At 42.2% G+C, this 25,220-nt stretch overlaps 1 protein-coding gene across 2 annotated transcripts in view; it reads right to left on the bottom strand.

Annotated features, from left to right (window-relative positions):
• Nucleotides 1-25,220, bottom strand: part of CCND2 (cyclin D2) — a 44,542-nt gene that overhangs the window by 17,226 nt on the left and 2,096 nt on the right. For both annotated transcript variants that reach the window (XM_006123042.5, XM_014573619.4), the window contains 3 exons: nucleotides 24,646-24,861; nucleotides 21,231-21,390; nucleotides 7,093-7,241 (listed from right to left, as the gene is read on the bottom strand). In XM_006123042.5, coding sequence (XP_006123104.1) covers nucleotides 7,093-7,241; nucleotides 21,231-21,390; nucleotides 24,646-24,861 — 525 coding nt within the window. The remainder of the gene's footprint in view (nucleotides 1-7,092; nucleotides 7,242-21,230; nucleotides 21,391-24,645; nucleotides 24,862-25,220) is intronic.

Raw genomic sequence — 25,220 nt, forward strand, 5'->3', positions numbered from 1 at the left:
AGCCAGTTTACACATGCTCAGTAGAGGTTTAGCACCTAAATCCCTCACAAAGTGTTCATCTACACTGAGTATGCTCCAGTCATGGGCTGAACAGGGTCTTCTCTGCAACTGCAGTTCTGGGCGCTTGCAACTGTGCTGGCTCTAAGTCCCCTCATCCGAAGCGAAAGCAGTAAGCCTGGCTCTCCTATGCCCTGACTCAGGCCCCTACTGGGTCCAGAGGTTGCCAGATTAAAAAACAGGATGAGAGGGGTAGAGCAGGGAAGAGAGTCTAGGCCCTCTCCACTCTGGAGGCCAGGAAAGGTATTTAAAGTCTGTATTATAATGCGTATACACAAGGGACCCAAATAGGCAACCTTACTTTTGAGTGCTTAACCCTGAAACCTTAATAATTCTTTTGACTAGATATGAGTCAACAGTGTGCCCTTGTAGCCAAGAAGGCTAATGGCATATTAGGATGCATTAAGAGGAGCATTGCCAGCAGATCCAGAGATGTCATTATCCCCCTTTATTCGGCTTTGGTGAGGCCACATCTGGAGTACTGTGTCCAGTTCTGGGCCCCCCACTACAAAAAGGATGCGGACGCATTGGAGAGGGTCCAGCGGAGGGCAACCAAAATGATTAGGGGTCTGGAGCATATGACCTACGAGGAGAGGCTGAGGGACTTGGGTCTGTTTAGTCTGCAGAAGCGAAGAGTGAGGGGGGACTTGATAGCAGCCTTCAACTTCCTGAAGGGAGGTTCCAAAGAGGATGGAGAGAGGCTGTTCTCAGTAGTGACAGATGGCAGAACAAGGAGCAATGGTCTCAAGTTGTGGTGGGAGAGGTCCAGATTGGATATTAGGAAAAACTATTTTACTAGGAGGGTAGTGAAGCATTGGAATGGGTTACCTAGGGAAGTAGTGGAGTCTCCATCCCTAGAGGTGTTTAAGTCTCGGCTTGACAAAGCCCTGGCCGGGTTGATTTAGATGGGATTGGTCCTGCCTAGAGCGGAGGGCTGGACTTGACGACCTTCTGAGGTCTCTTCCAGTTCTGATTCTATGATAAGGGGATGGTTGGATGAAATAACATGATCTTGGTAACTAATTGACCATTCATTTCCAGTTGGAAATAGGTCAATGGAGGGATGATAGGAGTTGCTATAGGGAACTTTCTGGGTGTCTGGCTGGTGAGTCTTGCCCACATGCTCAGGGTTTAGCTGATCGCCATATTTGGGGTCAGGAAGGAATTTTCCTCCAGGGTGGATTGGCAGAGGCCCTGGAGGTTTTTCGCCTTCCTCTGTAGCATTGGGCACAGATCACAGCTGAAGGACTCTCTGCATGTTGGGGCCTTCAAAGTATTGGAAGGCTTCAATATCTGAGACATAGGTGAGAGGATTATTCTAAGAGGGGTGGGCGAGATTCTGTGGCCTGCACTGTGCAGGGGGTCAGACTAGATGATCATAATGGTCCCTTCTGACCTTAAAGTCTATGAGTCTATGAGTCTATGAGACTTAATTTTTGTATGTAATTGCCTAGGTTCTTAAAAAAGCAAACTGAAACAAACAGAAATTTCATCATCTAGCATCACATTTGATACTCACGTGGTAAAAAGAGGGAAAGTAGTGCATTGTACATAAAAAATATAAACACTTATTCTGAGGTCCAGAAGAAGGTGAAAGACAATTGAAAGCCGCTTAATAAAGATAAAAAGGGAAGAACAGGCATGGCATCAAGGACAATGGGAAATAACTGACTACGTATTATTACTACAGAAAAGAATCTGAGGGTTATAGTGGATGATAAATTGACTATAAATCAAAAATGTGATGTAGCTGGGGAAAAAATTAGTATCTTGTTGTGGTGTATTAACTGGGCTGTCCTGTGTAAAACAAGACGTAATTGTCACTTGTGAATACGCATATGAAGTGCTGTGTCTAATTCAGGGTGCCACATTATAGGAAAGATGTGGACAAATTGGAGCCCCAAATGTGAATAACAAAAATTTCAAGTTACTTAGAAAATCTGATCTGTTAAGGTTAAAAAAACTGGGCATGCTTAGTTTTGAGAAAAGACAACCTGATAACAGCTTTCAATTATGTTAAGGACTGTTATAAAGAAGACCATGATCAACCATTCTCCATGTCCACTGAAGGCAGGACAAGAAGTAATGGGCTATATCTGCAGTAAGGCAAATTTAGTTAATGTCAGGAATAAACATCCAAGGGGGATGTGGAATCCCCGTCTTTGGAGGTTTTTACAAAAGCTGTTGGATAAACACCTCTCAGGGTTTGCTAAGTTTACATAGTCCTGCTTCAACAAAAGGGGTTGGACTTGATGATCACCTGAAGTCTTTTCCAACCCTATCTGTGATTCATCAGCAGATTTGGAACTTTTAGATCCACTGCAAAGGCCCCTGCCACTTGAGCTAACAGAGTAACTGATACTACAGTAAGTAGGTCATCATTTTCTACATGGAGGGGGATGAGAGACTTTACCAGCAGATTTCATGGATATTTTTTGAGGAATTGTGATGCTCAGAAATCTGGGGATCCATTTCAGGCTCTAAAGAGGAGCCGTCTCTAGCAGACATAGCCTCTTCTGCCCCTCTCTACCAAATGTGATTTCTTTTGCCTCATCTCTTATGACAACGTCCCAACCCTCTCTCTTCCCATCCATGGGTTCTCATCCCAGTCACATTCACCTGACCTCACCAGTGCCAGTCTCCACTCATCAACTCTCTCGTCCAAGTCCCAGTCTCTGTCCTCCAGATTCTCAGTCCCAGCTTGTCCCCCATTATTCCCAGTTCCATCCAGCAGTTTCCCAATCTTCTTGGTTCCAATCTCCTTGCCCTGTTTCCTCCTAGCTGGCTCCTCATCCTCTCTCCCTCACCCTGACCTCCAGTTACTCCCCCTCCCTGATCTAATCTTGATGTCCACCCACACCTCCTTGTTCCAGTCTCCCAGTTTCCATTCTCCTATCTGACTCCGAATCCAGATTTCCTTAGCCATTCTCAGTCTTGTCCCCCAACTCCCAGTCCCAGGTTTTCTTACCTCCACTACTTCTCTCATCTCCAGGATCTTTCCTAATACCTAGGAATCCAAGAGCAGCTAAAGGTTCTGCAGGACCCCTACAACCACAAACCTTGATAAACCTTATGTGGTGAGTATTGCCCCTCCAACTAGGGAACAGATATCCCCTCTATATTCTCCTACCAACATTTCTCCCAGTCTACTAATGTCATTTCTGTCCTATTCAGAATGAGCTTTAGCCAACTAGCAATCCTCCAAGCCACAATCTTGGCTAGACGCTAGGTCTGCAATGTCTGGGAGAGATGAAAAGGAGTCACAGAGCTGAATATTGTCAGCATCCTGATGCCGCTGCAACCCAAAACTCCCCTCCGTGCTAAACAAGAAGAATGATGGAAAAGATCCCCATGGCATGCTGCACTAGAGAAACCTTAGAGCAGATGAGCAACTGCCCAACACACGATTCATTGAGAAGGAAGAGAGCCACTGAAAAACAAACCCATCTAATGTTACCAGGGCCTGCAGACACATTAGCAATATATCCTGGGCTCTTCCCCCATCTGACGAACATTCATTACTATGGAAACAATATCAAGAGCCGAGCCTAGATGGAGCTCAGTGACACTGAAGATGTAGTTCTGTGACAAAGCCTCTCTTTCACTAAGTGTCATCAGGGAAAAAGCTCTGAACTCCGATGAAGACTCCAATTCTAAGATATAGAGTTTGGTGGTTATAAGCTGCACTTGGTTCTGGTCCCATGGAAAATCCTTCTAAAATAGGATGGGTGTGTGGGAATTTTTAAAGGCACAAAGAAGTGTTCAAACTTCCACTAAATATCAATGGAAGCCGGGTGCCTTCCTTGGAAAAATTCTCCCCTACATTTTTAAAATGTTTCCTTCTTCATGTCTAAGATAAGCAAAGACTTGACAGGAAATGCTATCAGACAGGACCTAAACCTAACCCTAAAAAATGCTCACTATGTACAGCTACAAATGAAGTTAGGAGAAGCAGAAAAGTATTACTGTAACAGGAATTGCAATACAGGAATTACAATTGGACCTCTTTGGTCTGGCACCCTCAGGACCTGACTGGTCCTGAATGAGGGAGGTTGCCGGACTGGGGAGGTCAATTTCATCCCTCTGCTGACAGGACTCCAGGCTCTCCCGGGGTCCATCAGCAGACTCAATGGAGGTCCCTGGCTCTCAGGCCACCAGCTCCAAGCTCAGCTGGCCTGACCCTGCCACTGCAGAGGGGACCATCAGGCTCCACTCACCCTAGGGCTGCCACAGCTCCAATGGCCAGGTACTGCTGAGACTCCACTATCCCAGAGCCACCGTGGCTGGGCTGCCGTGGCTGTCAAGCACTGATGCTGCCACAGCTCTGGAGTGTTGGGGCTGCTATGGCTCTGGGGCTGCTGGGGTCCCATTCCCCAGGCTGCTGGACTCCATATCCTGGGATTGCTGCGGCTTCCCAGCTCCGGTGCTGCCAGGGCCCAGGGCATCAGGACTGTCGCAGCAGCCATGGCTCCGCTCCCCAGAGCAGCCTGGGCTCCACTCTTTGGGGCCGCAGCTTTGCTACCCCGGGGCCCCCAGAGCTGCCGTGGATCCACTGCTCTGGAGCCACCAGGGCTCCGCTCCTTGGGGTTGCAATGGCTGCCGCGGCTCTGCTATCACAGGGCTGCTGCAGCCAACCCTGTGGCCACCCAGTCCTCTGGTCCAATAATATATGTGGTCCTGCCAGCCCACGGATGTTGCTGGACCAGAGAGTCCCAGACAAGAGAGGTTCAATCTGTAGTAGATCACATCCAGGGTCCAATATCCTGTCTCTTAACATAGCCAGATGCTTAGAGGGAAGCAGCAAAAAGTTCCACAGTAGGTAGATATGGGAGGCTGTGGGAGATATGGGATATCCCACATGAAGGCCTCATCCTAATCCCTAGTATTTACAGTTTGTGACAATATGATGTTTTATTTCCCTTCTGATACTATTTTTCAGCACTATTACCAAGGGAGTATAAACTGTGCAGTTTGTGTAGGCCAAACTCACTGCATGTATCAGGCATTCCTTGTATTCCTCCATCAGGCCCACAAGATCCATGTGTGACACCTCACATTCTTCTCTATCTCAGGGACCACCTGCAAATCCCACACCCAGTCCCTTACCCCAAGATTTCTTGTGCCCCTTCATCCCCCCCAATGCCAAAAGTACTGCATGCCCCCATTACTCCTCCACAAAATAAGGGTTATGTGTGTCCCCCATTGCTAAAGGACCACTAGGTGATCATTAATTTCCACTTTTACCAGGCCATGAAGCCTAAACAACATGTCATTTCTCTTGCTGCATTATTCTGCTTCATACTGTTATATATCAAGCACACAGTGTCGTGCCCCACACATGACTCTAGTAGAAATGTACAAAGAACAACAATTATTTTGTGTAAAAAAATTCATTTCATTTGATTACAGATCCAGAAACTGAATATGTGAAATTTCCACAACCACTTTCACATTAAAAGCATGTGAAATTCAAAAATGTTACCTCTTTTCCATGCAAAGTGGTTTTCAACTAAAAGAAACTCAAAATGTCATATTAAAAACAATGAGACGTGGGAAAAAAATGTAAAATTCTGCCAATTTTTTTTCAAGACCGGACTGTTTTTGGAAATCAGAAATGAAATGCAAAGACTGATTTGCTGATGAAAAAATAACAGGGATTTTTTGAGACAATAATGCATCCAAAATGCATAAACTACAACAACTTATAGTTAATACATGTTGAGGTAGACCGACTGTAAACAGATGGGGTTATGGTAGAAGGGTGTCATCTTGTCAGAAGCCAGCACCCATTTTTGAGTGCTGGTTAAACATGCTCGATTCACAATCCTAGAGGTGAAAATCCGATGTTTAGCCTCAGACTGGGTGCACCTTGGACAGCAGCAATGAAGGTCCCACCAGCATCACTCAACTCAGACCTTGTAAGACCCACCTCTTGGGACAAGAGATTAGGTAATTTTCAGTTATCCTTTCACAGTCCTTGAACTTACTCCTGAGACTGCCCACAAGAATGCTGGGGTTGCTTTGGGTTTCACTAGAAACTGACCTGAGACCACCAAACTCATTTCACATAGACCATCAAACAACTATCAGATTCCTTTCTGTTATTTCTGAGAAGATTTTCCAGTAACCTATACAGTGTCCTCAGTGGCATGAATGTATAGTCAATGGACTAAAAAGTGAATTGATCCACCTGGAGATGCTGTACACAGTGCAAGAAGACTTGAAATCAAGGGCCTTTAATAAGGTGCATCAATGAAGGGTCAAAATAACAAATGCACCATCCAACGACTGCAAATACAGGCCCAGCTTTGACCAGTCTTGCATTGGTCCCTGGTGTGGGAGATAGAAAACTGCATTCCCCAGAGAAGCTCAGGGAAATCTAATGCCTTCTGTCTGCTCACTTTGTCACCCCTCATAAGGATGTAGGGTGCACTCCCCTCCACAATAGGACTGCTCTCCTGGCCAATGTTGATGGGTGGAGGGGAGGCACCCTACTCTCCCATCTTCCTACTCCCTTTGGGGTAATTAGCATTCCAAGAGACACTAGCAGGGTCTGCCAGATGTCCCGGTGTTGCACCCACTCCCGCTGCCCAACAAACACACACAAACACAAACCAGGTGCAACCACAGAGAAGCCACAGAGCATGATTTAGGGTTTGTCTACACTGCAGTTAGATGCCCATTCCAGATGACTCAAGATCAGGCTCAAGGGCCATTTAATTGTGGTGTAGATGGTTGGGCTTGGTCTGCAACATGAGCTCTGGGACCCCGCTCCTAACACCACAATTAAACAGTCCCTTAGCCCAAGTCAGCTGGCATGGGCCACCTGTGGGTTTTTTACTGCAATGTACACATACCCTAAGATTAGGAATGGAGCCAGTTCCAAAGCTTTGTAATGACGTCTTTGAGCTACGTCCTGCAAGTCCTCTGCCTGTGGAACTTCCTAGCCTGTGGGCTAGCAGGTTCGAGCAAATGATGCCAATCGTATTTTCCATAGCTTTATCAACAAAAAACCAACGTTTTCAGGATACTTACCACATCTGTGTTTGTGATCTTGGCCAGGAGTTCTGTTAGACTGTCACCAGAGAGTGAACTTTCCCCATCATCAAACTGAAGGCCACAGATGGCTGCTCCCACGCTTCCAGTTGCTATCATTGATGGTGGATACATGGCGAAGTTAAAATCTGCAGAAACGGACCCAACAATTATTCCAAGCACAGACCAGCAAAGCTATAAGAGACAGAGCCTTCTAGCCAGAAATACTGAAGTCCTTTCTTCTCTGACTGAGCCAGAGATGCTAGATGCAGATAGATGAGGCTTAAAGGTGACCTGCAAAAGAAAAATAAATTGTGTTTGTGCTCTTTTTTCCTTCCTTATGATTAGTCTTGGCAGAATCAACTCTTTAAAAATACTTTCAACCATATTTTAAACACTTCTATTTTTATCTAGTTAAATTTTCAATTATGCATAATTTTGGATTTTATTCATTTTTCCTCATTTCTATTCATTTACATTTTCAGTTGTGGGAAATTATTTGTGAGTGGGGGTCAGACAATTATTTAATGCCCACGAACATTCAGATTCAAAAAGTTCAAATTTTATAATAACTAAAACACAAATTATCAACAGCACATGTCAAAATATACAAAATTAGTATCCTTAAAGTTCTCAACCAGCATTTTTCTTACTCCACATATTTGTATATTTTCATTATTACCAATGGAAATACGTTTGAGGGTGAAATTGATGTGTGCCAACATTTACCAATAAAAATTTATTTTCCAAATATACGTATGATGGATAAAAAAAGGCCTAAATGGTTCTTCCTCCCCTCTCCTTTTTTTCCAGAAAAGAGAGAGTGGGAGATTTCTGCTTGTTTTTTATATTAAAAATTCAGGCCTCCTCTCATCTAGAATTCTGTGTATAATTGGAGAACTGGCTGGAATATGAAATCAAAAGGAACTGAATTCTGGGCCATTGAGAGGGAAGAGGTTTTTAGCAAAGACAGTTTGTGTCCACTTTTACTAACAAATATTTACTCAAACATGTAGTAACCTATTTGGAGAAAAGCAGCCTTTGCAAAAATTCATCTCGTCTCTTCCCCCCTCCTCCAGATTGCCACCCCTTTGCAATTAAAGGGTGATAGAGCCTTTAGTGCATATTTGAGACCTCCAACGAGTCTTCTAGCAAAACCAAGGAAGCCCAAGCTGGCATTCCTGATACCTTTAAGAAACAAGCAAAAAAAAAATTAAAAAGCCTTTCAAGAATTATTTATACATCAGAATGGAACAAAAGAACGCAATGCCAATGCATTTTGTCCTTTATAAGTTACCATTATATGGCTTTCTCAGTACTGATGTGATATATCCAGCTTGCCTTTACAAAACCCTGTTACCAGGAGTTTATCTTGTTTGCAAACCTCTGCACAAACTGCAACTTGGTTTGTAAGACTTTAATTCAACATTACAAAAATCTTCTTTGCTGGTTTTTATTCATAGTGAATAAAATGAGGGGGTGGGAGTAGAAAAAGTATTGCATGTTTACAATCAACTTTTACTTTATTATTTAGAAAGCATACTCTCAAAACTCAATTAATTCATAATGTGAAACAGATTCATGTCAATATATTCAGCCTACTTATAAAAATAGAGATTGGCCCCGCAAACTACCATGGTGGAGTCAATGGGGCAAAACCTAGCTTAAGTAAATAGATATGGCCCCATTGACTTCAGTGAAGCTAGGCTCATTTACACCAGCTAAGGACTCAGCCCTCTGGGTCTGATTCCCTATCTCACTCAGGGTGTGTCTACACAGCAGGGCTTGACTCGAAATAAGCTACGCAAATTGAGCTATGTCAACCGCGTAGCTTATTTCGAAATAACTTATTTAGAAATTAGGAGCGTCTACACAGCACTTATTTCGAAATAGAGCACTCTTCTTCCAACTTCCCTTACTCCTCGTACAATGATGGTTGCAGGAGTCAGAGTAAGAAGTCCTCCAGCTTGACAGTATGTCAACATTATTTTGAAATACATGCTTGCTGTGTAGACGCAGACTAAGTTATTTTGAAATAAAGCTAATTATTTCAAAGTAATGTTGCTGTGTAGACATACCCTGACTCACCAAGTTGGCTGTGACTGGAGTAGCTCTGGGAGGAATGAATCATTTGCTCACCAACAATCCCTTGGGTTAATTAAAGGAGGCAAGGTCAGAAGGGACTGGGAGTCTGGTTCAGAATACTCAGCCAGAAAGACGGTGGCTGTGAGAGCAAGGGGGAAGAGTGGTAGTGTGACGTAGAACACAGAGAATCATTGGAACAGTAGAAGTTGTCATCTGAAAGCCAACAATTTCATACAAAATGTATTCTACAGAGCTCACAGCACTTTCCCTGTGGGAGCTTAGTGCTCTTTACACTTTATAAACATTAGAGAATTAAGACTCACAAAACTCCTGTGTGGCAAGTAACTACTATTTTATCCCTTTTTACAGATGGCAAAGCTGAGGCACTGAGAAACTAAATGATTTACCCACAGTTCTGTAGTTAAGTCAACTGGAGACCAGGAATAGCACTCAGATTCCTGACTCTAGGGGTGTGTCTAGACTACATGCCTCCTTCGACGGAGGCATGTAGATTAGCCAGATCGGAAGAGGGAAATGAAGCCGCGATTAAAATAATCGCGGCTTCATTTAAATTTAAATGGCTGCCCCGATCTGCCGATCAGCTGTTTGTCGGCAGATCGGGGGAGTCTGGACGCGATGCCCCGACAAAGAAGCCTTTCTTCATCGACACAGGTAAGCCTGGTTTCACGAGGCTTACCTGTGTCGATGAAGAAAGGCTTCTTTGTCGGGGCATCGCGTCCAGACTCCCCCGATCTGCCGACAAACAGCTGATCGGCAGATCGGGGCAGCCATTTAAATTTAAATGAAGCCGCGATTATTTTAATCGCGGCTTCATTTCCCTCTTCCGATCTCGTTAATCTACATGCCTCCGTCGAAGGAGGCATGTAGTCTAGACACACCCTAGGTCTTCAGAGCTACACACAAAGATCTTAGGTGTACCAGCATACACCTGAAGTGACTCCACTGAAGCAAATGGAATGATACAAATGAAACTGGAATAAGAGTCTAGTACATTACTTCCTTCTAAAGACTAGTAATAGAAATGTAGCCGTGTTAGTCTGGTGTAGCTGAAGCAAAATGCAGGACTATGTAGCACTTTAAAGACTAACAAGATGGTTTATTAGATGATGAGCTTTCGTGGGCCAGACCCACTTCCTCTGATCAAAAAACCTCAGATTTTTTGATCTGAGGAAGTGGGTCTGGCCCACGAAAGCTCATCATCTAATAAACCATCTTGTTAGTCTTTAAAGTGCTACATAGTCCTGCATTTTGCTTCTTCTAAAGACTGTAAGTAAATACTCTTAACAGATCAAACCCTGGACCTCTTCCTCAGAGCCTGGTCATACAGTTGCATTTTAAGCTGAACTCCTTATTGTCTTCAACTGGGAGTTCTGCTTAAAACTGGATGGATAATGGAAAGAAGTCAGGACTTGCCCACTGATACTACAGCAGCGCTGTATTATGGGCAGATATGGTATCTTCTAAGAAGTGTGTGAAAGAGGGTTTACAGGACCCCATAGTCCAATTTAGAAACAGAAATGGCTCACAAAATCAGGTAAATAGGTGTTTTTAAAAATGAGTAAATATTTGTATGCATGAGTAACTGTCTAGGCCCTACTCCCAGCCGATGGAGCAAATAGCAAATGTTTATAAAATGTTTAGAATGTGTGCAAAATCATGTTTACATGACAGACTCAGTATCCACAAGCTGCTGTTATTTACAAGGGTATAAATCTACAGTGATCTATAGACTTTACAAAGGTGCAAGTGAAGGCAGACTTTGGCTCAGTGGGCCTGGTTCTCCTTTCAGATGCACTGGTTTTACACTGATCTAACTCCACAGGGTCAGTTGATGTTGGCTCACTGATTGCAGTGGACTTAATTTACAATGGTGTATCACAGAAGACAATGGATCTGATTTACAGCAGCTGAGGATCTAGTCCATTGAGTTCAACGAAGATGCTCCAGATTGATCCCAGTGTAAATAAGAGAAGAATCAGGCCCACTGGTTCTTAAAGAGGATATTTAAATGTGATTAAGAACACGGAACAAATTCTGATTTTAAACAGATCAGTGCAAATCAGCATAAATCTGTTGAAGTCAGTGGAGTTATCCTAGATTTACATAGCTGTAACTCGGGATAAGAATCTAGCCCTAACCTTTAAATTACCAAATGATGTCATTACTACAAGCACAAATAATAGAGGGTTTATCCCTTCCCTCCTCGTTTTTGAGGAAGATGTGATACCAGCAACAAAGAAATTTCCTCTTCTTGAAAATTAAGTTGAATATCATTAGAGATTGGACTTGTACACAGAGAAGCAGAGGTTCAGAATTAAGAATGAAACTCTGTCCTTCTCTCATCCGCCCTGCAGTTTCAATAGCTGGTACTGTAGGAGCCTTCCAACCATGGGGCATCATACATACCGGGCCCTATGTTTGCCATAACTTAGGTACAATGGGCTAAGTGAAGGGAGGAATCCCAGTCTTTACTATGAATTTCCTTGCCTCCTAGGGGTACACATCAGGCCCTTTACATTATTTGAATGTAGTTTTTCCTTATGGTTTATTTTATATCTGAGTTATGTTCTCCCAGAAACTCTCCTCCTAGACAGCTGAATAAAGAGCCACAGTGCCCCTGCCAACTAGCACTGCTGTAGGTCTGCTTCCACGTGTGGTCACATGAGAACATTTCTATGCCCAATAACCTTGTTAGTTCCCTTAATGTCATTCATAATGCAAATTAGACAGCTAGCGAATGGCCAGAGGCCCAGAGTGACTAAAGCTCAGCATCCAGAAAGTCTTACATTGCTTCTAGCTCTACACTAACTTCCCTCCATAACAAGCACGATAAACTTGGCTATCAAAGCTACACATGCCCAGTCTTTGTTGTACAACAGGCAGCGATTTGTATCACTGGCTTCTATTTTTAGCATATTAATTAACTACTGCAACTGGTAAGGCAAGTGTCTCCAACTGGAGAGTGTGGCGCCATTGTCTGAAGTCATCACCTCATCTCGCGCTATTGAAAATCATGGCAGTGACCTTCCTGCTGATATGAATTTAACCTGACATGCCCACAAAGGAATGGGGGGCGGTGCACCAATTTTGTGCACATGGTTCTCCACATCACCCGGGACCCTGTTAGTGTGGAAAGAGCTCATTCAAAGAAAAGAAGCCACATTGTGCTGGGCCACCTAGAGGGTTGAATAGAAAAGGCTGAGGAAAGGAGCAGACAGCAGAATAAAGGCTGTAATTAACATATTTCCATATTCAAGCAAAGCAATAACTACGTGAAATGTTTGTCAAGGTGCAACCAAAGCATAAATATTAAGCCCCGTATCTGCAGGGACACGGGACCCCCTCCAAGTCTCTCACATCCCAGCAAGAGAGATTTAAAACAAGCTTTTTGTACAATGTTATTTTCAACTACACTCTTTCCTTTCCCCTCCCCACCCCCCACATGACACTGAGCCAAATCCTGACATCCTTTACTCAGGATGCAGGTCAATAGTACTGTTTTGGGGGAAAGGGGGGGGGGGAGTAAAATAAAAGCCATATAGACTTCAACATTTGGCCTGAAGAATATACATACATATTTTAACTGCTTTGTTGAGATGATGACTATAGTCTTATAGTGGGAATCCTATGAAAGCACTCCCTGTGTGATACCCACGTCAATGCTATGAGCCAAATTCTTCTGGCAGCTGTAAGTATGGCTCTCATGGAAGTTAGTGGGAATTTAGCACATGCATCCCAGAGAAGATTTTGGCCCTATATCTTTATAATGATGTATGTGATTACAAAGCAAGGTAGAAATGAGGTTTAATGATGACAAGGCAATATTTTGGTGCTACAGCACATAAGAATAGCAAAAAAGTATACAGAAAAGAAGTAGATTATGAGAAACAACAAATGGTTTCAATTTCTATTTCCACCCAGACAAAACCACACAGAGTCCTATACTACTCCTCATCCATTTTTATATAGCATCTTATTCCACAAGCTCTTTAAAACCATAGGTCTGGTTCTGCAAGATGTGGGAACTCTTAGAGCGCAGCACCTTGCAGAATCATGGACGCAGAGCTATTCTGCTGATTCAGCTTGGCATTCAGGCTCCCTGGATATCATTACCAACCTAGCAAAATGAAAGGTTGAAAGTCTCTCTAAATCAACAGGGAACTAGGGGCTGGAACAGTGAGATCCTGCAAGACTGAATAATGTCCGGTGTGCACGTACGCACTGTGTCAGAAGCAACATGAGAACATCTATCTTCTCACAGTTACTGTTTGTGACTCTCCTGGTTTTAGCTCTTCAATAAAGAAGATTTCATTTCTACGATATAATTTTTTCTTGTTGCTACAAATGCAGTGTCTGCAGTTCCTGTCTTGATGTAGGTAGAATTCCCACTGACGTCACTGGAAGTTTTACCTACAACAGGACTACAGAATCAGGTCAGCAATCTACCCAATTTGAAAATTATACTTACCACCAAAATATAAACAGGGTAAATTAATCCAGCATGAAACTCCACCCTGCCAATATTGGAATCCCAGAGACAAACATGGTCCAATATTTTAAAAAATAAGTTTGGAGGAAACGAGAGGAGTCTGAAGAGTATATTTAATTATTCCAGGTTCTGATCCAACTTCAGTTGGGCAGTCTGTGTATTGCTCTCTTTATTATTCATACTTGTTGTGAACTGTACTGCGTTTGTCAGTATTTTTCTTGCTCTCATATTTCTATTAGACATAGCTTTTACTTTTTCCATGTTAACAACTTGGTTTTTAAAAGGCAAAACCAGCTCATTCTTTAGCATTTTCTTAGAAATAACATACTAGAACCAGGCACAACCCAAAGAAAAGGCTATTAAGCAAACATGAGACTGATTTAAATGCTTCAATTCTATGTGTAGACAGGATAGGCAGAGACCAAATTCTATATGCCTTGAAGAGTTCCAGTGACCTCAGTCACTGGTGATCACATGAAAAAAACAAATCAACCTACTGTGGCTTTGATCAGAACAATCCAAGGAAAGTCTTCAAGCACCCTGAATACTAATGTTTGGAGGGCTACCCTATCCCTCTCTCACCACAGCAGCTTGGAGCCAGATGAGCAGCACCTCTCCAAGACTGCTGCAGTTCCAGCGGGCACAGATGGGGGAGGGGTTCATTTCCCCCTGGCTGGGGAAGGTCCAGGTTCATTTGCCCCCTGGGCTCCCCAGCCAGAGTGAGGAATGCAGCAAGCTGTGCACTTTCCCCTCGCTCCCTGATTAAGGGGAACAGCCAGCAATGTCTCCATACAAATCGGGGAAGGAGGCAAGCTTTAGTCCCCCCTCCCCACTTCCCTTCAGGACACCTGGGGATGGGAGTCTCCAGGGTGGGGCAGTCCCAGATGGGGAATGGGGGGAGGGGTGGGTCCTCAGAGCCAGTCCCTTTCACCTGCCTGGTGATTCTGTCTCTTTTCGGTATGGTTTTCTGTGAAGCAATCCCATTCCAAGGACATCCCATTTTCCTGGCACAACCAAACCCTGACCTTGTTTTAAGTTATGATAAGAGGAAGCTTCCTATCAAATTTGGTGGTCCAAAGCTCTTACCATTTAGGAGGAGTTCTTAGACAGACAGACAGACAAACCAACTCTCTCAAATATAAAGTAGATTTATTGTGCTATGGTATCAGCAAGGAACCCCAATCAAGGATCAATACCACCTTCTGCTAAGCCCTGTACAAATGAAAAATTTAATAGCCAGATCCATAACTGGTGTTAAGTCAGCACAGTCCCATTGACGTCAATGAAATTACGCCAGTCTATGCCAGTGGAGGGTCTGTACAAAAGGTTTTCAACAGTAGGACTCAATAATTCACTTTCTCCCAGGCATCTTCCCAGTAACAAGTCCAGCAACTCAGGCTTGGAGCTGCAGGGTGTGGGTTTGCCCCTAAATGCCACGCTATGCCTCTGCATAAATTGTACTGACTTAGATATTAAAGCGTTATTGTATACTCTTAATCAACTACAATACTATTAGTGCTAGCTAGAGTTGGGGGAAGTGGGAAAAGATTCCATATGTGGTGGTATTCTATCTGATGCTTCTTGTCTGATTCTTCAGACACTATATCTGGAGCCTGATCATGTGCCCCAAGGAAGCCAATGGTGAAACACTAAAAGCAGCAGGATTGAATCTTTGTTTTGCTGTGAAGCCTGGCCTATTGCATTATGCTACCTTCAGCTGAACTATCAAAATCCCTTCTTTGTGGCCCAACATAGCTGAATGCCTATGTCTCTTTCAGACCCCATTATACCAAAAAGAATCATGTAACCATTGCCCTATATGTTTGTTTGTTTGTTTTTAATTAATACCCGCAGCAAAGCATTCACTGTGTCACTGATTTTTTCTACTGACTTTAGAAAATCCAGGCTAGTGCTGAAGTTACTACAGAGCACCGTGGATTTTCTTTTTGCAGGTCAGCACTTGACAGAATTGAGCACAATGCCCTTCAAAACAGATAGAAAGAGGGAAGGATAGATGAAGACTGGAAATAGCAGGGGTCACTCAGGACAGGTTTGGCCTTCAGAGTTTTAAACATCTCCCTCACAATAAAACTGTCAAGCCAAGTTCTCTTCACTTGTGATCTGGGGTTCATGACTCAGAGCTCAGCATGTCCAAAACCTGGTCGGGCTGCCTCCGCTTTCATCCAAAAATTAGTTTATCAAGAGGTCTTGGGGCACAAGGGGTTGCATTATCCTAAAATACTGGCACTTCTTGTATCTGATAGGTGAACATAATAATCTGGCCTCTAAGGGTGGGTCTAGACTACAGGGTTTTTTCGAAAAAACTTTACCTGCGTCTAGACTGCAGCCGCGTTCTTTCAAAAGTAAATCAAAAGAACATGGCAGTTTTTTCAATCGCGATAAATCTCATTTTATGAGGAATAACGCCTTTTTTTGAAAGTACTCTTTCAAAAAAAGGTGCTATTGAATGCAAACTGTGCTTTTTCGAAAGAGAGCATCTAGGCTCTCTTTCAAAAACGCGGCTCACTTTTTCAAAAAATCTGCTTGTAGTCTAGACGCTCTCTTTCGAAAGAGGCTTGTAGTCTAGACATAGCCTAAGAGACTTGAAAGAGGGAGAAACAAATGAAGATATCAAGTCAACAAAATGCTGACTGTTCCAGCCACAGTTTGGGTTATCCAGCACACAGCTCTAAAACTAATGCACCTTCCTACTCCTCCATCCCATCGCTTAACGTGTGGTAGCTCCAAGTAGACAGGGCGATGCAAGTGAAAAAGCAACATCAAAAAGCATAGAGCTGAGGGAAGAGACAGAAATGAGGCCAAGGCAGGAGGAATGAAATGTGTATGGCAAAGGACTAGATGGAGATACAGTTAGAGAAAAATAAGAAGCCCGCAAAGATGAAAAGATAAGCAATGATCTGGATCCACTCTATAGAATCTGGACACAGAAATCTGGCACCTATAAAATATAAAGGACCACTGAAGAATGAAAGTATAGACACACCAGAAAGCAACTAAGGGATAGAAAGGGATGTGAGCAGAGGGAGAATGTCAGGGTAAGGATGGTCTTTGTGTTCAGAGGGTGGTGATAAGCAGATTTACAGACTTGGAAGGGAAACGGAAGTTTGGGGTCAAAGATCACTGTGAGATTTCTGACATCTATTTTAAGTCTGAGGTCTAGATTACAGAGAGTGTTACCTGAGTCAGAGAGGAGGAACAAAGGGAACTTTTTACACTCAGGATGAACTCCGGTTTTTCAAATCATTCAGTAGCAGGATGTTAAGGAGCAGCCAGCAGCAAACAGAGGGATGTGTTCTTATGTCTGTTACACTCACATAAATCAGGAGTAACACCACAGACTCCATGGAGACACTCCGGATTTATGTCTATGCAACTGGTTTCAGAAATTTGCCCTCTGGGTCAAGACAGACAACTAGATGAAAGGCAAGCAGATGAAAGACTGAGTTAAGGGGAAATATAGAAATAGGCATCAGATAGAATGACATGACATCTAAGGTTACTATCTAATCCCAGGAGGAAAAAGTTAAATAGCAAAGAAGGCAGAGTTCCTCTCCATAAGAGCAAGTATACTGAGTGAGATCAACTATTTATCTAGCCCAGTATTCTGTCTTCTGACAGTGGCCAGTGTCAGATGCTACTGGGGGAATGTGCAGAATAAGGCACTTATCAAGTGATCTATCCCCTGCTGTCCATGCCCAGCATCTGGCAGTCATAAGCTTAGGGACACCCACAGCATGGGGGTGCATCCCTAACCATCAAGTCTATGTGATTCTCCTATGAAGGCAATCTCAGTCACCTTGCACAATTCAACACTCCGCCAATGTCCACCCACCACTCTCATCTAAAATTAGTCATGGTTGCTTGCTGTGATGCCAATCCCTTTGCTGACACAAAGGATTATGAGACTGCAAACAGGACAAGAGATTTCTTAGGTGGTCATGGATAGAGAAAACTTGAAAACTCTGATCTAAAGGACCCACCACAAATGAAAAAAGGTGTGAATTAGGATTCAAACTAGGGGAAGATAATGCGGGAAACACCAGTTTCTTACATGAGACACTCAAGAGGAGAAAACAACTGTTAGTAAAGAAAGCTGCACTAGGGTCAAACAGGAAGTGAAAAGAGAGGAACCTATGATCCATAGTCAAAGGCAAGGTCATTAACCACCCACAGGGGGTCAATCTTGGTAGCTGGAAAAGGTCAAAAGCCAGGCACAAAGTGGCTAGGGAAGTGGTACTGGGAGAGATGGTCATAGGCTGAAGGAGGTTACTGTGCTCAGACAGGGCAAATGTTGATAGGAACGAGTAGGTTTTACCTGAACTGGATGTTTTGTGTGAGAAAGGGAAAAGAAATCAAGTGACACAGGAGTGGTTGATGATAGCTCTGAAGTAAAGAGCAAGAATATGAGACAACAAACAGAGTAGGAAAGAAGTCCAACAAAAAAGGACTTTTCTTCATAGGCAAGAACAATTATGAGGAGAGCAGCGGAGAAAGGGAAATATAACAAAAATGTGGCACTGATTGTAAAACAAATAATAATTTCCACAGTGATACCAGATTGCCACAAATTGTTGTGAAAAAGTTATTATATTCACTCTTTAGGAATCAAACAAATACGTAGCCTCACTGCGATTTCAAGACTGGGGGCCTCATTCCCCCTTGATTTACAAGCAAACAGGGGGGACAAAGAAGGTACTCCATTGTCCAAGCCAGCCCCATCAGTGTGCACAGTGATAATTTTTCACAGACTCTCAGGAGCTTATATACATACACTGGGCTTTCCATATATCCTGATGCACAAGGAGCGCTGATCTGTTGTCTGTTCAGGCTTAAGCCAAGGGCATTGTATTCATGATCAAGACCCATGTACAACAGAGCACAGGTAGTATAGATACACAGTGGAGAAAAGTGCAAAATTGTCAAGGGCTGAGTAAGGCATAGACATATATACATTGATAATTGCTTCTGAGGAAATGGAGTCAACAGACAGAAAAATCATTGAGAGAATGGAGAAGTATCCAGGCTTTCTAACACTAGTTCACAAACTGTGACTGGTGGCCCTCTGCAGTATGAACAATTTTGAGAAGTAAGGAATTGGAGACTGAAGTCTGGGAAAGGGGAGTAGGTCATCCGCCACAAAGTGGCCTGATGAATGAAAACACTGGAGAACCACTCCTTTAGTGGATAGGCACACCAAAGCAGAGGCAGGAACAGGCTGGTTTGAGAAGAACAAAATCCAAAGTGATGAAGGATTGATCATGGATGGCAGAGAAAGCTAGAGTGAGGGTGTTGCAACTACTGGATGAGTGGGTAGAAGAGCCTGTGAAATACCAAGAGCTTCCAAGAGAGAAGTCAGAAATGTTAGGAGTAAGCTCCTAATGCTGACACTAGAAGAAATGAAGCCAGTATATACATATCAAATCCTGAAGGAAAGGGTCTATTAGGCCAAAACTGGCTGATAAATTACCAAGAGTGCTCCTGCAATCCTTAAGCAATACTCCCATTGAATTCAATGGACGCTTGCTTGAATGGAGGGGCTGACGGCAGTGGAAGGTCAGAAAGGTGAGCTGAGACTTAGGTCTCATGAACACTTAAAACTTAACCTCACATCAGGGGTGTGAAAAATCTAAATGGACCCACATTTTATATGCAGCTTTGTCAGTGGAAAAATGCGTCCATCAACCTAGCTATTGTCACTTGGGCTATATCTAAACTATGGGGGTTTTATGGGATACCAGAGGTATCGTGCACAAACCCCGCAGCATCCAAGGAATGTGTTTGCTCTTCCGCTTTTTTTCGTGGAAGAGCAAACGCGCTCTTTTGGAGAGCCCTGTATTCCTCGTTTCATGAAGCATAAGGGCTCCGCTGAAAGAGTAGACTTTCTTGCCATTTGGATCCATCTAGACTGGGCCAAATGGCAGAAAAGCCTCTTCTGGAAAAGCTATCAGAAAAAGCTACGCAAATTGCGCAGCGCAATTTGTATTGCTTTTTCCAATAGAGCCCCGTAGTCTAGACCTAGCCATAGGGAGATGGAGTCCCCACAGCAATAGGAAAAACCCTTTTTGTCAGCGTAGGCTAGACCTACACTCTAGGGTTATACCAGCATAACTTCTGTATAGCTAGGCTGCTGAAGTTCCCACAATGTAGGCATATCATAAGGAAAGTTGACATGTAGATTCGGCAGTTTCAGGCTTGGGTCACATGTGGGTAGATGGGTGTGTGTGAATCTCAGTGGTTAAAAAGTTAATTAAATGTAAAGCATATACATTTGCATAGTCCATAAAATTGTTATTTAAAGATTAAAATCTTAACATGAAGCAAAATTCACCTGTTGTGCAAAAGACAGTTATCAACTGTCAAATTGTCATTATATAATAATAGCTACTTATATTATGTTTGCACCTGAACTCCCCAGTCTAGACGGCACTGTACTACATGCTGCACAAGTAGATAGGCAGAAATAATCCCTGTTCCAAAAAGCTAACTATACAGTTCCGGCTGTAACATAAATGTTTGCCAGTGAATTGCAATTCTGTCTCTTCCTCAGACTTACTCTAAGTAACTGTACCTGAAACAACAACAGCATGATGCATAATTTTATAGAACACGGTTAAATATTTTAAGGGTCAATGACTAGGTGTTATTTTTTAAATAAAGATTTTTATATCAATTAAAGTTATTAGATGTTGAAGATTTAAATACATATATTTGAAAGACTAATTTAAATTTAATTATTTGAACATTTCCACGGTGTATGTTAAACCTGAAAACAGAAGCAGAAAATATGACTGACCAAAAACACAAAGTGAAAATAAATACCTAGTTTCTTGGTTAACTTGGAGTAAAGTAAAAAGAAAAGGTTTGTGGGGTTTTATTTTAAAGTGTCAGAGAGAGAAAGCAAATTTGATGTTGTTTCCATTCCTTTTCCTTCCATAATCTAGTGGTATCACAGAAACGGCATATATTTACATATACAATATTTTATTTTGGTGGTGTCATTGTAACATGTATATTTGGCAATTTAAAACAGAAAAATCTTTCCCCAGTTCATCTTTTTCTTCATAATACTAAAGAATGAAGTGTCTATAACAATATATGAAAACATTCAGTGCACACACGACTTTAGAAAAAATGTTAACATTCCATCATAACTTCTGGTATTTTTGGATGTACCATCTCTGATCTCAGAAACCACCTATGACCCATTAAAAAGAAACAGATAAATAGACAAATAAATGGTTGTAATATAGCACCTACTGAAGTCAATGGCAAAATTTCCATTGACTTCAATGAGAGCCAGCCACAACTGGTCAACAATGATTTAAATCACTATTGCTGTTCTCCAATGCAAGTCTCAAGACCTAATCCTGGAGTCCCTATGTGAATAGTCCCATAGGCTTCAATGGGCCTTCCTATGTGACCTAGGGATGCAGGACAGGGCCCTTTCTATCACCAGTGGCTGTAATCTAGCCTTCTAAGACCACTAACGCAGGAAGCAGTGACCCAAAACAACCTGTCTTACCTGTGGCACAAAGGGCAATAAAAGTTTGTGCATGTTTCCGGATCAAAAGCAACTTGTCTTTAGGTAGAGGCAGCTTTCTTAGAATATGTTCAATGAAATCGTGTGGCGTCACCGCTGCAAGATTCCACTTCAACTTTCCCAGCACCACCAGCTCCCACTCCTGAGGGGGGGGGGAAAAACAAAACATAGGCAAGCCTGATGAAAAAGGAAAAAAAAAAAGCTTACTCATTTTACAGATTGTAATTATCTCACTGCAAAATTGGTTTTGCTTAAACCTTTTTTTCAGTATGTCTCTGAAGCTTTGAAGTTGTTGACTTTTCTTTTCCTTCATTTTTTTAAATGCTGGAAATGTCAAGCTACGCTGAAAATAATGAGGCCTGGCAGCTCCTGCCAAGATTTTACTTTTTTTGTATCCAACGTTGAATGCCCACCCAGAAAGTTTAGCCTGCAATTAAATATTGCCAAGGTCACTGTGGTCCTTACCTAGTAACTTATTTTAAATGGCTATAGTGCTTAATTTATAGCCATTTAAAGCCCAGTGGATAACTATGCACTAAATAACCAAGACATACATTTTCTTTTTCCATTGGGAAAGTTAGCACCACAGTATTTTCTTTACAATTGTTCTAGAGATCTCCTTTGCTACAAATAGTATTTAATCTATGCCACAGCAAGTTTTGCAGAAGACAAATTCAGAAGATACACACAAAAAGACTGTAAAGACATCTGATAATGTATCACATAGGACCCAACCCAATCCTGCATTCTTTGCACACACAAAACTCCCAGAGAAGTCACAAGTTTTTGGGTGCACAAGGGATGATGGTTGAGGACTTTAAAATGTGATTATACTTAAAAAGCAGTTTATATATATATATATATATAGAGAGAGAGAGAGAGAGAGAGAGAGAGAGGGGGGGGCACCTTTTCACACACCAGATTTGCTCTTTGTGTGCCTTCAGAGATACATAGCCTTCCTTTAGTCTTTAAAATAAGTTTTTCATATATTTTACTGCTATTAGTCCTACAGAGCCATCATAGATCAGAGAGGGAGATGGATTCTACTCCACTTCATGCATTATCAGAATTATTAACTACATTCTGTTTATAGACTCTTCTATTTCAATGATGTATGAGCCTGCAGAAAGCCAACATCACTCTCAGAGTCTGTTGTATAGGGCTGGCAATTTGAGAAAACCATCTTTTTACTTGTGAACTTAGTAGATCTGAACTGGCACCTGTGAGACACAATAAACATGGAGCCCCACAATGGCATTTTTACAGACACTTTTTGGAGCAGAACCCTGTTTTAATAGAAAGCAGCTGTACCAGAAACACTGCTATTGGGATAATACAGAACCCTTCAAAACCTGGAAATCTTCTACTAAAATATTTCCATAAGGGTGACCTGAAACCAATCCTGTGTAACTTCTCAATAAAAAGCATGAAATATTTTCATAAAATGACAAATTCATTAAGGAATGATCTTTATGTAATATTTAGTAATAGACACAGGCCTCACTTCACTCCCCCTGAAATAAAAAGTGCTTAAGCGCTTTCCTGAACTGAGGCCACAATGTTTTATTGCCATAGGTGATACCACAGTATATTAAGCACAGCAACATTTTGGGGGTAAGGCCCTTGCTTCTACATTGATTCTGAAATGTTTCCATAGGCGGAACTCCACTGGCTTCAATGGATGTTTCATATAAGAAGCATCTGTATGAATCCAGGGACAGATCCTACAAAAGAGGATCTGAGATAGCAGAACTATTTGATTGAAATAAGCGATCTTATAAACTAATAATACTTAGCACTCTAAGGCTGTGTCTAGACTACACCTCTCTATCGACAGAGAGATGTAGATTAGGCACGCTGAAATTGCTAATGAGGCAGGGATTTAAATATACCGCTCTTCATTAGCATAAACATGGCTGCTGCTTTTTTTCAAAACGGAGCTTTTACGAAAAAAAACGGCAGTCTAGACATGGATCTATCAAAAATAAACCCTTTTTTGAAAGATCCTGTATTCCTCAAAATATGAGGTTTACAGGATCTTTCGAAAAAGGGTTTATTTTCGACAGCTCCGTGTCTAGATTGCAGGGGGTTTTTTTGTTGAAAAAGCTCCGTTTCGAAAAAAAGCAGTGGCCATGTTTATGCTAATGAAGCATGGGATATTTAAATTCCTGCCTCACTAGCAATTTCGACGTGCCTAACCTACAACTCTCTGTCGACAGAGAGGTGTAGTCTAGACACAGCCTAAAAGTTCTTTACATCTCTGAAGTGCTCTGCATGTATTATTTCATTAGAAATAATTTACATACAAGTAACTTCTTTCACCTCTCTCACCTTAAGACCTGATCCTGAGCGCCTCATGGAGGCCCTTATTTACAACCATGCATAACAGAGCTGAATGTTGGTCTCACTCTTACTCCTTATTACCACTGGGAACTACATTTACAAAAAAGGCACAAATGCTATCCATGATTTTCTAAGTTACCAATGTATCACTTGTACAGGCAGTTTGTTAATTTCACAATATGAAGCACATCCTTCTGCTCTCACTAGAATCAATGACAATACTCCCACTGACTTCAACAGGTACAGGACTCAACTGTAAATGAAAGAAATTTAGAAACAAGGCTTACTGCATTCAGAGTGAAAAAAGTTTGAAAGCAAATTTTCCAAAGGATGATAAAAATCCTCCAAACATATTTATTTTATTTGGTATGTAACCTGAATAAAACCAAAAGACATAACACGTTTGTTTGTTTTTTAAAAGTCCCTCATATTACAGAGAGCTTTAAAACTGAAAGCAGAAAAGAAACTGCAAACAAGAGAGATTCTGGCAATGGTTCAAAGATGAAGTCATTTCCAGTTGTGCATGTCTGCCACTGGATGGCAGTGCAGCACCAGAACACCAGAAAGAAAGCACCTTTATAAAGTAGCCAGCTCAGAAAGTTTCCTGCCCATTTAAACGCATGTACATATATGTATGTGCATGCTACCAAAAATATATCTTCTTCTAAATATGTAAAATGTCTTAAAAACACAAGCAATAACCAAAACCTTCAGATTCTCTCTGGGGGCCTCTGCTAACCATTGTGTTAAATATATAAATAAGGACAAGAATATTAATATTAGGCAATTATATACAGAACATATAAAAGGAATGGGGAAATCTCCCATTCAAAGAATCACACACTATTTTCATAAAGCAAACTTATCTTGATCACTTTCTATCAGTGCTTGGAAATCTTTAACACGTTCAACTTTTCAAATATTGTTTAAGAATGATAAATGGATATGGAAATTGATTATGTGCTGGGCTCTGGAAGGAGGGGGAGGTTGTCAGCACAAGAGCTGATGGTGCAGGGGGAGAGGGGCACACTGAAGGTAGAGTGGGGCTGCTTACCAGCAGCTCTTGGGGTTTGATGGAATTGTCCGTATATATGCAAAGTTTCTCTGCAGTGAGGGGGATTGTCTCTTTCAGCTTGGAGGCCAAGAACATGCAAACTGCCCCCAGCAGCTGCAGATGGCATTTTCTGGTGGGCACCACAGCTAAAAATCTGTCCAAGTAATTCATGGCGAGGGGGAAAACCTCTTCTTCACACTTCTGCTCTTCACAGACCTGCAATGAAGGCGTGGGGATGGGGAGGAAAGCGAGAGAGAGAGAAGAAAATGAGTGATCACATGAAATTGACCAATGGTTCTAAATGATTTTTGTTTTGCGGGGAGCTAGATTGGGGGGAGGGGGCGATCCCAGGAGAGGCTGGGAAGGCTGTCAATCGGCTTTCACATTCCTTTGGTTCATTCAGTAAGAAATGAATTAAGTCACAGTGTGGGAGCCGAAAGCCCATCGAGCTGCAGCAGCCGCCTCAGACTTTGCGACCCAATTTTTCTTGTGTTTTTTTTTCTTCTTGCCTTTTTGGATTTCGTCATATTTTCAATAAATAAATAAAAATATCTACACCACCCCGGGGCCCCCTG

Source organism: Pelodiscus sinensis, chromosome 1, assembly GCF_052426305.1.
Source record: "Pelodiscus sinensis isolate ZL-2025 chromosome 1, ASM5242630v1, whole genome shotgun sequence".
Lineage (NCBI taxonomy): Eukaryota > Metazoa > Chordata > Testudines > Trionychidae > Pelodiscus > Pelodiscus sinensis.